Source organism: Helianthus annuus, chromosome 10, assembly GCF_002127325.2.
Source record: "Helianthus annuus cultivar XRQ/B chromosome 10, HanXRQr2.0-SUNRISE, whole genome shotgun sequence".
In the NCBI taxonomy this organism is placed as follows: Eukaryota; Viridiplantae; Streptophyta; class Magnoliopsida; order Asterales; family Asteraceae; genus Helianthus; species Helianthus annuus.
In genome coordinates, this window is record NC_035442.2 from 64994544 (window position 1) to 65008514 (window position 13971).

The window sequence follows — 13971 nt, forward strand, 5'->3', positions numbered from 1 at the left end:
TCAAAAAAATTTACTTGTCTTGTATTAAATCAATTAGGATTGTATTATAGGGTAAAGTTATCTTACAAAGTCTTCAAAATCTAAAAAGGGTACAAAGACACCATCGGTTGCAAACTATAATAGAATGTTTAGAAATATAATACAATACTCAGGCAATGAATTGTAACAAAGACACGGACGGAAAAAAAAAACACAATGCTTAGTAAAAGGACACAATAAACAAAACAAAATTTCTTACATTTACAAGCTAAAAAAGCTAGTTGCAAAAACCTAAAATCTAAGTTTGTAGTGTCATTATAATGAGTTCTAGTCCGTCGTTTGATACTTATTTAATATTTGAACCTTTCTCTTTTATTATAATCCATGATTCCATATCAGTAGCATTAAATGTATATAACATATATATATATATATACATACGTTGCAGCTATTCTAATTTCTAAAAGGCTAACATTTCTAAAAGCTGAGAATTAAAAAGCCATGCGGTGGCGGAGTGTGATCAAAAGTTCCGAGGGGGCGGAAAGTCATGGGACCCAATTTATGTATTGTATAAATATTTAGGCAAAATAATTGAGGGGACAATTCTATATAATTTTAAAAATTTTTGGACGAAAAATAGAAAATTTTACACTTTAACCGAAACATTCGGGAGGGGGTGGGGTGCACCCCCGACTTTACACTATGCTTCGCCATTGAAGCCATGATAAGGCTAATATTTCTAAAAGCTGAGAGCTAAAAAGCCATGATAAAAAGCACACCAAAGGCACCTTCCGGCACCGGGCAGGCGTCAGCCCCCATACATGGTCTTACGACTTTGCGGAGACCTGTGTTTTTGATAAACAGTTGGGTTTGGTTAAATTATGTGTAGTAGTAGTTTAACTATAAAATAAAAGAAGTGACTTCTACGTAGATAAGAAGCTCTTGCTAACTAAATTCTTAAAAGTATGTAATGGTTTAACTAACCATTTTATTAAATTAATGTTCAAATTAAATAAAAAACAATAAATTAAGACAAACATGGGTGATGTGTAAATATATGATTGGTTTAGAAAAATTAAATGGGAAGGTGAGAGTGGGGCAAGGGACGTTACCCAGGTCCAGTGGCGGACCCAGAAATTTTTTCATGAGGGTGCGGAATATTTTTATGGATTTTAGGCCCGTTGGTATATAAAAAAAATTCGGTTCATATCGAGTCGGTTCGGGTCAGGTCATGTAAAACAAAAGAACATCAAGCTAAAATATATATAATCATAAAAAACATGTCAAACATCGTTACAAATACATTTAAAATGTATCCCTAGGGGTTTTCATTTTTTGAAATCTATCCAAAACTTCTAGAGCTACTTTTCTAAAAGTCTTTCTCTATATAACATATACAACTAATTTTCAACACTAAACACTTAAACAATAATCACCAAGCTTCATAGTTTTCAACTTTAAAATCAAGTCCTAGTTTTAATTGTTGATTCCTTCTAACTAACCATTTAAACACACTAAACTTTAACTAAAACAACAAAATCAGCCAACTAAAGTTTCAAAAAACAACAAAACAACTTAAATTTCAACCTTTTTTAACAATTTTATTTCTCCTAAAAATCCAAATAAAATAAGAAAACAACAAAGTAATCGAACAATACCCGGAAAGAGTGATAAAGATGTTGTTTTCATGAGTTTGGTGGCCGGAATTACGGTGGGTTGGGTTATTATATTTTACTTCAAATTAGATTATTAGATTGGGTTGGGCTTGGATTATGGTGTGTTTATTGGGTTAAATGTTAAGAGAAAGTTAATTAGTTAAGTGAAAAGTTAATTAGGTTGTATTTTTTTTTTAAAAAAAACATCAGTGTTACATAAAATTTTTTATAAATTCATAAGATTTTTTTCCTAAGGAAGGCGGTCGAAAATTTCCAAGGGGTGCGGACGAAAATTTTCAAGGGGTGCGGTCGGGATTTTATCAGGAATTTAACACTAAATTTTCTTTTTTCAAGGGGTGCGCCCGCCCACTTTAATATATATATGGGTACGCCCCTGCCCAGGTCACGACCAAAGGGGGTCATGCCGAAAGATGAAACGGTGTAATAGAAAGTGGGCAAGGCCGTCTCCCAGAACTTGAGGGTACTTGGGGCCCTGTTCGATTTTAAAAAATGGGCAAAAAAACCCAGTAATAGAACGATAATTGTGAATCTGATAACAATAAACAAAACTATATTATCATAGCAATGTGATCTAGGGGAAGGTTCATTTGAGAAGAAATTTAATGTGAGAAGAAAAAGAAGAAAGGACATAATGGTAAAACATTAAATAGTTTATAACTCCTCCCATTAATTATGTTATCTCTCATTAATAAAACAAAAACATTTTATCCTACACATTTTCAAAATTTATCATACATATATCTTACACTTAACGAAATTTACCCTACGCATATCTAAATTTATCATACACATTTAAGAATTTATCCTACACATATTAAAATTTATCCTACACATGTCGAAAATTTTCTTTCACCCTAAATTATTTTTTCTTGAAATAGTATATATTTAAAAGTGAGTTACAAGTTTAGTTAATTAGTTAATTAATTACAATTAGAAATTTACCTATATGCCCTTATTAATAACATTAAATACACATATTAAATGAAGTAAAATGGAGCATTTCTATTGGTTTAAAACTTATTCTTTTTATTCTTACAAAATTTTTCTTCTCATTTGAACTCTCCACATGTGATCTATTGGTTTAAAAATTTTAATCATGTATGGGCTCTTAGGGTATACGGTGTGGTTGCGAGATGGGGGCGGCAAAGCCTTTTGCCGCGCGGCAAACACCGCCGCCGACCAAGTTTGGTCGCGGCAAAACAAGGATCTCGGTGACCCTATGCCGACTCGAGAAGAAGAAAGGGAAAAGGGGGGGGGGGGGGCACTCCAACGGTCATATGACCGTTTAAAATAAAAAAAAATAATTTTTTTTTAAAATTAAACTCTATATATATATCACAAACCATTTAACCATATACTTTCCAAATACTCATACAAACCAATTCCTTCTAAAAGTTTATCTTACAAAATGGCGGATGAACTCCCCCCGTTATGGTTCCCACCCATGAGTAGCGACGATTCATCCGATAGTAGCATTCTTTTTTTTCAAAATCTCATCGAAGAAGCCGAACTTCAAGATACCGGCACATCTAACCGAAGGAGATATATTGAACGTCAACGTGAGGAGGGGCATGAGACACTCATGGCGGATTATTTTGTCGAAGACCCGAAGTACAACGAAGATATCTTTCGGCATAGGTTCCGTATGTCGAAACATTTGTTTCTACAAATTGTGTCCGATGTGGAAGAGAACGACCCGTGGTTTGTAGAGGCCCCCGATGCGCGAGGTAGGAGGGCTTTACGCCCTTGCAAAAGGTGACATCGGCTATTAAACAGCTCGCAACTGGAAACACTCCAGACGAGAACGACGAGTACTTGCATATGGCCGAAAGAACTTCCCGCGAGTGCCTAGAATATTTTTGTGACACGGTTTGCAAAATATATGGTCCAGAGTTCTTACGTAGACCGACAAGCCACGACATGGCACTTTTATACCAAGCTCATGAGGAAAAACATCACCTTCCAGGTATGTTCGGTAGCCTTGATTGCACCCATTTTGTTTGGCGTTTTTGTCCGACAGAGTATCGAGGCCAATACATGCGAGGAGATCATAGATACCCGAATATTATGCTCGAAGCGGTTGCTTCTCAAGACTTATGGTTTTGGCATGCTTTTGCCGGTCCACCGGGTTCTCAAAACGATATCAATGTTCTACAACAATCTCCGTTATTTTTAACGGAACGAAATGGAACCGCGCCAAAATGTCCATTTTACGTTAACAACCATTTATACAAACGTGGTTATTTGCTCGTGGATGGAATCTACCCTTCGTGGTTCGTGTTTGTGAAGTCGATCCCTTACCCTCACGAAGTAAACGAAAAGAAATTCAAGAGGCAACATGAGGCGGCAAGGAAAGACGTCAAACGGGCTTTTGGTGTTTTGAAGGGGAAATGGGGTGTATTGAGTCGACCGATGCGAGCAAGATCGGTTAAAAAAATTAGGAATGTCGTGTACACGTGTATTATTTTACACAACATGATTTTGAAAGACGATGGAAAGGCGATAGCACCGGTGCACATTCGGGATCCTCCGGTCGAGCCGGCTCTAGACGATACGGTGTTGGGCGAGTTGTTGAATGAAGACACCCATTGGAGACTCAAACACGATCTCATAGATCATCTCGCAAGTCAAGATTTACCCCATCTTTTGGCCGATTCCGACGAAGACTAGTTTAAATTGTTTCATGCTAATGTAATTTTATTGTTTTTTAATTTAGTGTAACTTTGATGTTTTTAATTTAATTTATGAAAGTTTATTGTTTTTAATTTATTTATATTAAATTAATTATTGCAAAAAAAAAATAATCATAAAAGTTTACCACTTCAGCAAGTGTTTAAACCAATGCCAACACTTTTCAGCAAAGTTTAAACACTTTTGCCAAATTGACATGGCGCGCTCTGATTGGTCAGTTTTTTGTTTTGCCACTTTATAGTGTTTAACCACTCCTTATACCCTTATGTTTTTTTTTTCTTAATAGGTTGAATAAGAGGTTGGCCTAGGTATCTTTTAATTCTCAGTTTTCATTTACTTATGTTGTAATCTAATTAAGTTAATATGTTTTTAACACACACGTATATATAGATATACACTAGTTTAAAAACCTATGTGTTACATGGGTGGACTCACAATAATATATATTATTTCATAGTATGAACAAAAACTTTTTAATGATGAAATGTTCAATTACTAAAGTAAATATTAAATTATACTGAATAAAAAGAAAAGTTAACAAAAAAATCACAACTCGTTAAAGATTTTCTTTATACACCACATTTGTACGAGTATTCGCAATTAATTCCTTATCCATATCCATGTATTTACACTAAAAACAAGTACATTTTCTTTCTTATTTTTAATTAAACAATATTTTTATACCTTTACTCTGTCATTCACTCACAAACATTTCTAAAAATATTAAAAAATTTATAAGGTTTTCTCTCCCCAGTTTTTTTTCCATATATATTTGTTGCCCGTTTACCAACTATCTCGATGTAAATTATTAGAACTAAAAAGTAAATGAAAATTTACATATGAACAGTAACTTTCTTATATATTCTCTCCCTTTCACTCACGACAACTCAAACACAGTAACAACCATTTCTTATAATATAACCAAACCCACTCACATATTTTTTAGGGTCCTGATTGTGAATGTTGTACCGTATATTGTTTTGCCACCCTTTTTGTAATAACTTTTGTATTTTTTAACGAAAAGGTCTTATCACAATTTATACCATTTTAAAAAAATAAATTAGTATTAGTTTAAAAATATTAAACAACCTTTTTAACGTTATAAATATTAAAAGTACATGTCATTATAGATTATAGATGATACATGTTTCATAAATTGTTGTATTACCCTTTGGAACACTGAAGAAATACTAGATAAATGGTCGGAACCGAGATATCTAGGGGGTTTGAATCCGCATAAAAAGGTTAGTTCTCTCTCGATTGATTCAGTTGCTACGGATCTCCTTCTCCGGAGGATCTGCAAAAAAGAGCACCGTTTGCCTCGTCAAGGGGAGAAGAGGGTTCTCTCCTTGACCCGACTCCGGTGTGAGAATAAGTATCGGTAATGGAGAAGAGAAAGTATTTGAGAGGTAAATGTGATCTGAGTTTATACCTGAACAGTTCTCGTATTTTTAACCGGGCGTTTGGGAGGGAAAACCTGTTATTGAAAAGATGACGGAAGATGCTAACGCCGTAGCGGTATTTCCTTCCGTTAAGTTCTTTAATCCCACGTTAAGTTGCCTCGATCCGATGTGATTGCACACGGATCGTGGTTAGATCTATGGCTAGGGGATTGCCACGTGGAAAGTGATTAAGTGGAGATCATTCTCCAATTGCATGCTTTTGTTGTGATTTCAGGGATGCTTGTGATATGACACGTGTCCAGACGGTTATAACCGTCTGGGTGATGCACGATCATATTCTTTCTAGAAGATTACTGCTGTAATCTAGTGTGACACCTTACTGTGTGTACACAGCTGAATAAATCCCAAGTCTGGGTAAAATGATATCCAAGTTTGGATATTTGGGCGGAAGTATTGATCTCAGGGTTTTAGAAGAAGGCGCAAGGGTTTTATGCTTTCCTTTGAGCGCGCGACTATAGTTTGATGATTACTTTCCCCTTTTGTAAGACCGATGCGCGGCCGCGCAAGGTTAAAAGGTTGAAAAGGCCAGTTTGTGGTATGGTCTCAAATCCTTTTTATGAGGTTTTTGGGACCTTACCCCTTCAAGTCCCCCCAGTCTAGTGTTGTACTTATGCAAATAAGTGGAGCACTGGACTTATGAGAGGGAAATGTTTTTGGGCGCGAAAAATGAGGAATCTTCTATGGGAAGATTTAATTTTTGTAAAGATTTTTTATGGAAAATCTTTGATTTGACAACCTGTCATTGTCAGTTGTTTTTTACTGTCCGTGTCTTACACGCGCGCGTGTAAACGCGTGTATGTTCTGACATTGCTTTTTTCTGCTGTTTGGGGGACTGTGATACCCGGAACAGTCGCTGTGACGGTTACCGATGCTATTTATTGCGATAAGTATATAACGTTTGGGTAACCTCTTTGTGCCATCATTGTTTTGTTGAAAACTTTTCCCCTTCCTTTCTTCTTTAATTGAAAATCCACTGTTCCCCTTCTTATGTCAACCGGAGAACATCAAGAAGGTCTTGCTGAAGAGATGTCGACTGAACTTCCACCGTTGAAGTGGTCCAGAGCGTCTTTTGATGGTTTAGTTCAGAATTTCAAGTTTCCAGAAAGCTGGGGTGCTTTGTATCCTGAAGAGGGGCAGACGGCGGCAGACGCTCCGGCTGGGTATATTACCCTCTTTTGGGATTTTTTCTGTGATGGTAACTTTCGTTTGCCTGTTACCAGATTTTTTCTTGAAATCCTTGAGTTTTACAACCTGCATATCTCCCAACTACACCCTATTGGTATGGTTAGGGTTCGACATTTTGAATTCGTGTGTCGGACGATGTATGTTGAACCAACCGTCTCCTGATTTAGGGTTTTCCATCAAATGCATTGTACCCAAGGGTTCTATTCATTCGTCCAGAGGGTTTCTGCGAAGAAGATTTTACTGCATCCCCCGAAATCTTTCCATGATTGGAAGCAAAAATTCTTTTTTATCAAGGCCGGAGTGATTCCGATGAAGATGGTTCTAAGGGGGAAGGATGATGTTCCGATTGAAACCCTTCAGACCCCCGTTAGTGAGAACTGGTATCAAGATTTGAAAGATATGCCTAATATTGTGTTGCCGGAGAAAGCTCTTGTTGGAGCCGGCATGAGTTTAAACTGGAAGATGGAGCGTGACGACAAACCTGTGTATACGGAGAATGGTCATAGTAAGTTTGGGATTCTTCCTCCCTCTTTTTTTTTTTTTGACCCGCTGCTTTCTTCGAATGTAGTTGTTTCTTTGTATGTTGTTGCCTTCAAGAGGGAAGGCGGTCGAATGGGTACAAATAAGAAAAAAACTAGAAGAAGAGCTTTGGTACCACCGCATTGTGGGAAATTTTGTTCTTCCGCGGGATGCGGACTTATCTGTTCACCCGGCTGCTGGTGCGGGTAAGTTACATTTGTTTCTGTTTCCTGTTCTTGCGCGTTGTGGGTAAATTCTTTATTCTGTGCTTTTGCAGGTGAGTTGTCAAATTTGGGCATAGGCCCTGAGAAGAAAAGACGCGCAACGACTAGTAATGTTGCGCCGAAAAAGAGTGATGCTGAGAAGACTCAATCTTCTAAAACTAAAAATGTTGGGGAGAAGAAAGGTATGCGCCATTCTTCTGACAACTGGTGTGATTATGTGGTGGTTTCTGATTCTTTGGAGGGTCTTGCTCCTGTAGTGACTGTTCGAGAACCGAAACCTGAGCCGAGGGACTCTGCTGACATTCCCCCTTCCAATCCAAACGAGCGTATTGATTTGGATTCTAGTCCCGAGCATTTGGTGCATAGGAAAACTGGTAAAAGGAAGCAAGCTGATACTGACGCGGAGGGTCAACCTCCTAAAAAAGTTCAGCGGAAGAAAATTACCCGAAGAGGGAATCTTGATGCCTTTGTTACGGAATCTGTTCCTGGTAAATAGCGTCTTCCCTTGTTTTCTTTATGCGGAGTAGATCCTTATGGATTTTTATTTTTACAGAAGTTCCTGTTGCTCCAATTCCCACGAACTTGCAATCTGTGGTGAATGAAGAACTTCCTTCTACCCCTCCACATGCTTCTGTAGCTGATCAGCTGAAACCTATAGAGGTTACAGACGATGGTGTGGAGAAGACTGTTGAAGCTGAGAAGCCTACTGATGTTGACCCAGGTGTGGTGAATGATGCTGATAATCCCCCAACCCCTGAGGTGGTTGTTCAAGACCTGGGGGAAGGGGCAACCGAGAAAACTCCTACTCCTTCCCCTAAACCTTCGGACACTATGCCGGAGCGTGTTGAGAAAGTGACGGTTGAAGAGCAAGATTCGTCTGCTGGTGTTAGTAAACAATCTCCCATCCGCCCAGAGGAAACCTTGGGAGATTATTACTATCGGACCTATACGGGGAAGGATGCTGCTGACCCTCACGCCCCCGTTTGGAATTTGAAGAAAGGTGATACTTTCGCGGATTGGCATGTGTGCCAAGATTGGTTGCAGGGGATACTTCCACCTGGGGAGGTCAAGTTGCAGGAAGATCGGTCTTATGAGCAGACCTACCAGTCTTATTTTGTTGAAACTGCTTCTCATGTCTCTACCACCCACCGTATTGTTCGTGAGTGGTACAGTATGCATAAGGAGCATAAATCCTTTATGGCGGCTCAGAAGAAATTCACCAAAGATGAGAGACGTCTGGCTCAGTTAATGGCTAAATTAGAAGCTGACCAAGCCAAGTTTGAAACTGAGCGCAAGACTGAGGAATGGTCTGTTGCTGGTTGGAAAAGAAAGGCGGAAGCTGAAGCTGCTCTCCTCTCCGAGGAACGTAAAAATTGGAGGAAGATTTGCGAAAAAGATAATACTGAGAAAGCAAACCTTCGTAATATCATTAATAACCTCAAGGCTGAAGTTGAAAATCTGAAGAACTAAGATGCGGAGGTGGAGAGATTGAAGAAAGAAAAAGCGGATATGGAAGCTGCGCTGGTGGAAGCACGTTCTCATAGGGAACGAAGTGAGCAACGGGAGGTACAAGCTTTAACCACTCTTGCCATTAGAGATAAAGAACTAGAGGAACTTACTGCTTTGGCTTCTGACCAGGAACAACTGAAGAAGGACCTGGAGCTCGCGCGTTCCGAAAATACTGAAACCTCCCGCCATTTGACTGAGGTTGAAGAAAAACTGGAAAATTCAGAAACGGCGCGGGTCACAGCGGAAAGTGAGCTTGACCCTTTAAAGAATGATATGGCCTGGTTGAAGGATCGTGGGATTGCTTGTGTAAGTTCCTTTTTCCTTTTTTGTTTGCGAAACCATATATGCGCTTTTTATTTGATGCCTATTTTCGCTTGATTTCATAGGTTGCTGAATTTGTGTTAAACTCTGAAGAACTGGATAAAACTGTTGCGAATTTGGTGGTTGCTGCACGGCGAGATGGGTACGCGCAAGGTTACGCGGAATGCTCCCAACATGTGAATAGCGCGCTGAAGGTTACCTGGGATGATAGCAAGTCTGCTACCTTTGGCGCGGATACTGCCGCTGCGTTTGCTTCCCTGAAGACAGAGTTTAATAATTTGCAACTTCCAGTTATGGAGTTGATAAACGTGTCGTTGCAATCGGATGATCCCGTGGCGCAACTTAAAGAAATCTTTCCGGATGAGGGTGAAGATTTAGAGTAGGATGAAATTGTTTTGAACAATTTGTTTTTTTTTTGTGTGATGTAGATCCTTGTTTTGTCAGTGCGCTGTTGCGCAAGAATTCGAAACACTGCTGTGTTTGAATCTTTTCAGGGCGTATTTGTACGCTGAAGATAGTATGTTTCTATTCGTTTTGTTAAATGACTTTACAATACTTTGCATGAGTACAATTGCTTTTACTTGAGTAAGGCGAATGAAGTTGGTATGAAGCTCATGTGTGAGTTTATGGTCGTTTGTGACGTGATCACTGACCGCGCATGGAGCTTATTTTATACTACCATAATGTTTTTGCGCTTACTAAAAAGAAATTGCATGCATTTTGTAAACACAAAAATAATAGAAACTTTGTAATTTTATTCATGGATAAAGCTCAGAGGCGTTACAAAGTTTTTTTTTTATAATTAAATGGAACTTAACTTACTCCCTGATAGTTCCTCCGCATTTGATAAGTCATGTCTTTTCTGCGGAAAACCTATAGAGTCCTTTAAGTTTTGGCCCGTTTGCTTGAGTTTTCTTCTCCCCGGGTAATCTGCTTAATCTCCTTGCGCATATTCTGGAGTAAATGCGTAAGTTCTCCATTTTTGAGGGCTTTCTCTATTTCCGTGCGCAGAGATATGCAGTTATTCGTGGTGTGCCCGTTGTCTTTATGATATTCGCAGTATTGCGCCGGGTCTTGACCACGTTTACTCTTCATCGGAATTGGAGGTTTGAACTGGTAGTCCTCAGTACTCAGAACCTCTGCCGGGGTCTTTGTTAGGGGAGTCCACTGCCTCTCCCTATTTTCGTGCTTGTTTTCTCTTTGTGCAGAGAGCTTGTTGATTGTTGTGCGGGCATCTTCAGAGGAACGACTTCCTGATGACTCGCGCCATGATTTTTTGAACCTTCTCTCACCGGTTGCGCTTAAGTCTGTGGGCCTGTTGTGTGGTGGTGGTGGCCTGTTTGTAGTAAGGTTTTTCTCAGTCTGCGCATAAACCTTGGCCGACGCCATTGTCTTTTCCCAACTCTTGGGGAGGCCCTCTGTTCCAGATAATACTTTGACCATGTCGTCACATCTAACCGCGTACTTAAACTGAGCACGGATTAGTTGTTCGTGAACACCACCAATCTCCAACATTTCCTTATTGTATCTGGTGATAAAATCTCCAGATTCTCGTCATCGCGACGCCAGATGTTCATGACGTCGGATGTATCACGTATGGAACGCCTTTGTTGGCTGAAGTGTGTTAAAAACTTTTGACGCAGATCTTTCCACGACTCGATCTGCCCCGTCGGTAGGTTATCAAACCAGATTCGCTGGGCCAGTTAATGTTTGTACAAACAAATGACACCATAGCGGAAGAGTCCAACCGCCAACCAGCCCTGCGCTGGTGAATACCCTTAGATGATCATCTGGGTCAGTTAACCCATTGAATTTCCCGACGTTAGATGGTAATTTTGCCCTCTCCAATGGAGCCAGAGCTATCTCCAGTATGAACTTCGAGTTTTCCGCTGCTTCTGCAGGGTAGTAAACTAGGTCATAATTATGCTCTGCCTCAGGGTTATAAACCGCTCGAGGCCTGGATTTGTTATAGTTTGGCTGCAGTCTGTTGAATACGCTAGTGTTTGCACTCAAACGGTATGTTTGATCGGATTCATCAGTGTGAGTGTCCCATTGGGAACCCAACCTATCATGAACCGATTGCCTTCGACGAGGGTGTGGTTCATGGTGTTGTCTCTGGTAGCTGCTTGTATCATCATAAGTTGATTCTTCTCGCTGGGAAGCATGAGCTCTAGATCCCGGCCTTCATGATTGGGTCACGGGAGCAGTTTGAGCACACAACTGTGTGTACACTGCATTCAATGCCCCTTGGGACCGGACATACCATGATATCGGAGTTTCTTCCGGTGGTAAAATTGATTGAGCGGGATTTGTTGGTAACATTCCTGGAGTAACAGGGTCATTTGCTTGATTGGATTGAACCTCATTATCGTCTGAGGCCTCTTTTATAATCCCTTCTACTAGTAAATTGTTTCCGACGTTTGGTCGAGGACCAGGTTGTCGGTGAGATGACGAATTTTCTGCCATGTGTAAAAACAGAAAAATGGAATGAACTGAATCGAAGCGAGGTAGAAACTAGAAAAACTGAGAAAACGGTGGGCGCCAATGAAGAAACACTAGATAAATGGTCGGAACCGAGATATCTAGGGGGTTTGAATCCGCATAAAAAGGTTAGCTCTCTCTCGATTGATTCAGTTGCTACCGATCTCCTTCTCCGGAGGATCTGCAAAAAAGAGCACCATTAGCCTCGTCAAGGGGAGAAGAGGGTTCTCTCCTTGACTCGAATCCGATGTGAGAATAAGTATCGGTAATGGAGAAGAGAAAGTATTTGAGAGGTAAATGTGATCTGAGTTTATACCTGAACAGTTCTCGTATTTATAACCGGGAGTTTGGGAGGGAAAACCTGTTATTGAAAAGATGACGGAAGATGCTAACGCCGTAGCGGTTATATTTCCTTCCGTTAAGTTCTTTAATCCCACGTTAAGTTGCCTCGATCCGATGTGATTGCACACGGATCGTGGTTAGATCTATGGCTGGGGGATTGCCACGTGGAAAGTGATTAAGTGGAGATCATTCTCCAATTGCATGCTTTTGTTGTGATTTCAGGGATGCTTGTGATAATGACACGTGTCCAGACGGTTATAACCGTCTGGGTGGTGCACGATCATATTCTTTCTAGAAGATTACTGCTGTAATCTAGTGTGACACCTTACTGTGTGTACACAGCTGAATAAATCCCAAGTCTGGGTAAAATGATATCCAAGTTTGGATATTTGGGCGGAAGTATTGATCTCAGGGTTTTAGAAGAAGGCGCAAGGGTTTTATGCTTTCCTTTGAGCGCGCGACTATAATTTGATGATTACTTTCCCCCTTTTGTAAGACCGATGCGCGGCCGCGCAAGGTTAAAAGGTTGAAAAGGCCAGTTTGTGGTATGGTCTCAAATCCTTTTTATGAGGTTTTTGGGACCTTACCCCTTCAAACACCAACTCTTACTAACATGGTGAATGTATTTTATTCATTTTTTATTTTTATTAATCCCTTATTGATTTGATGCACTTTTAAACAAAATTTCATTATTCATTATCTTTAAATATTAATTTGTTACATTTTCATTAATGCTTTATTAATTTGTTAAAAGTTTGATCCATTGAGTGGGTTAAAAGGTTGTTTTTTTTTTTTTTTGACTATTGACTGTAAAATTTAGTTTATGGAAACTTGTTTTATTAGGGGAGGGGTGGTCACTAGTGATAAAATTTCATCACTCACAATATTCAATCATGTTCCGCCATGTCAGCAACCATTTTTCCATCACTCACAACCTTTTTTTAGTGGGGGTAGTCATCACTCACCACCACACCCAACAATTTCCCCCCAACCAACAACTACCCTCACAAAATCAATTCATCACGGCGTTGAAAATATCACGGAATCGAGAAATCGTGATACAATAACGCGTTATAAATTAAGCGGCGGTGGAAAAACAAAACCCATAACTCGTTATAAATGCCATCACGGGAACCACCCCGTGTGGCCTTACTTGTAAAAGTTAGTTTATGGAAATTTGAAATAAAGTTGACTGAAATGGCGCTAACTTGTGGGAAAAGGTAAAAAAAAGTTGACTTTAGAGTGTATTTAACGATACCCTTAGACCAGACGGTATGGGGGCCGGCTTAGGCCCGGCGCCGGTCCCCCACACCGCCCCCCTCGGTCCGGCCCGTCCCCAACGTCTCCCACCAGCCGTTCTCGACGGGGCTCAATTTCTCTCTCCTCACACACACAGCTATATATATATATGTATGTATGTATGTATGTATAAAGGGATTCATCCCTCACCCCCTAGGTCCATCCCCTTCAAGCCGAGCTTATGTGGCGGCCCATCCCCTTAGGGATGAGGCTCTCCATACCCTCCAGCCAGTTGTTTTGTTACATGTTGTTTTGTAACAACCAGTATTGTTTAAACTCAGA

At 39.8% G+C, this 13971-nt stretch overlaps 1 protein-coding gene across 1 annotated transcript; it reads left to right on the plus strand.

Annotated features, from left to right (window-relative positions):
- Positions 1-3063: 3063 nt before the first annotated feature.
- LOC110882292 (protein ANTAGONIST OF LIKE HETEROCHROMATIN PROTEIN 1-like) lies at positions 3064-4325 on the plus strand. Its single transcript, XM_022130351.1, has 3 exons — positions 3064-3382; positions 3547-3621; positions 3676-4325. Exons 1-3 carry the CDS (start codon positions 3064-3066, stop codon positions 4323-4325), a joined length of 1044 nt encoding a protein of 347 aa, XP_021986043.1.
- The last annotated feature ends 9646 nt before the right edge of the window (positions 4326-13971 follow it).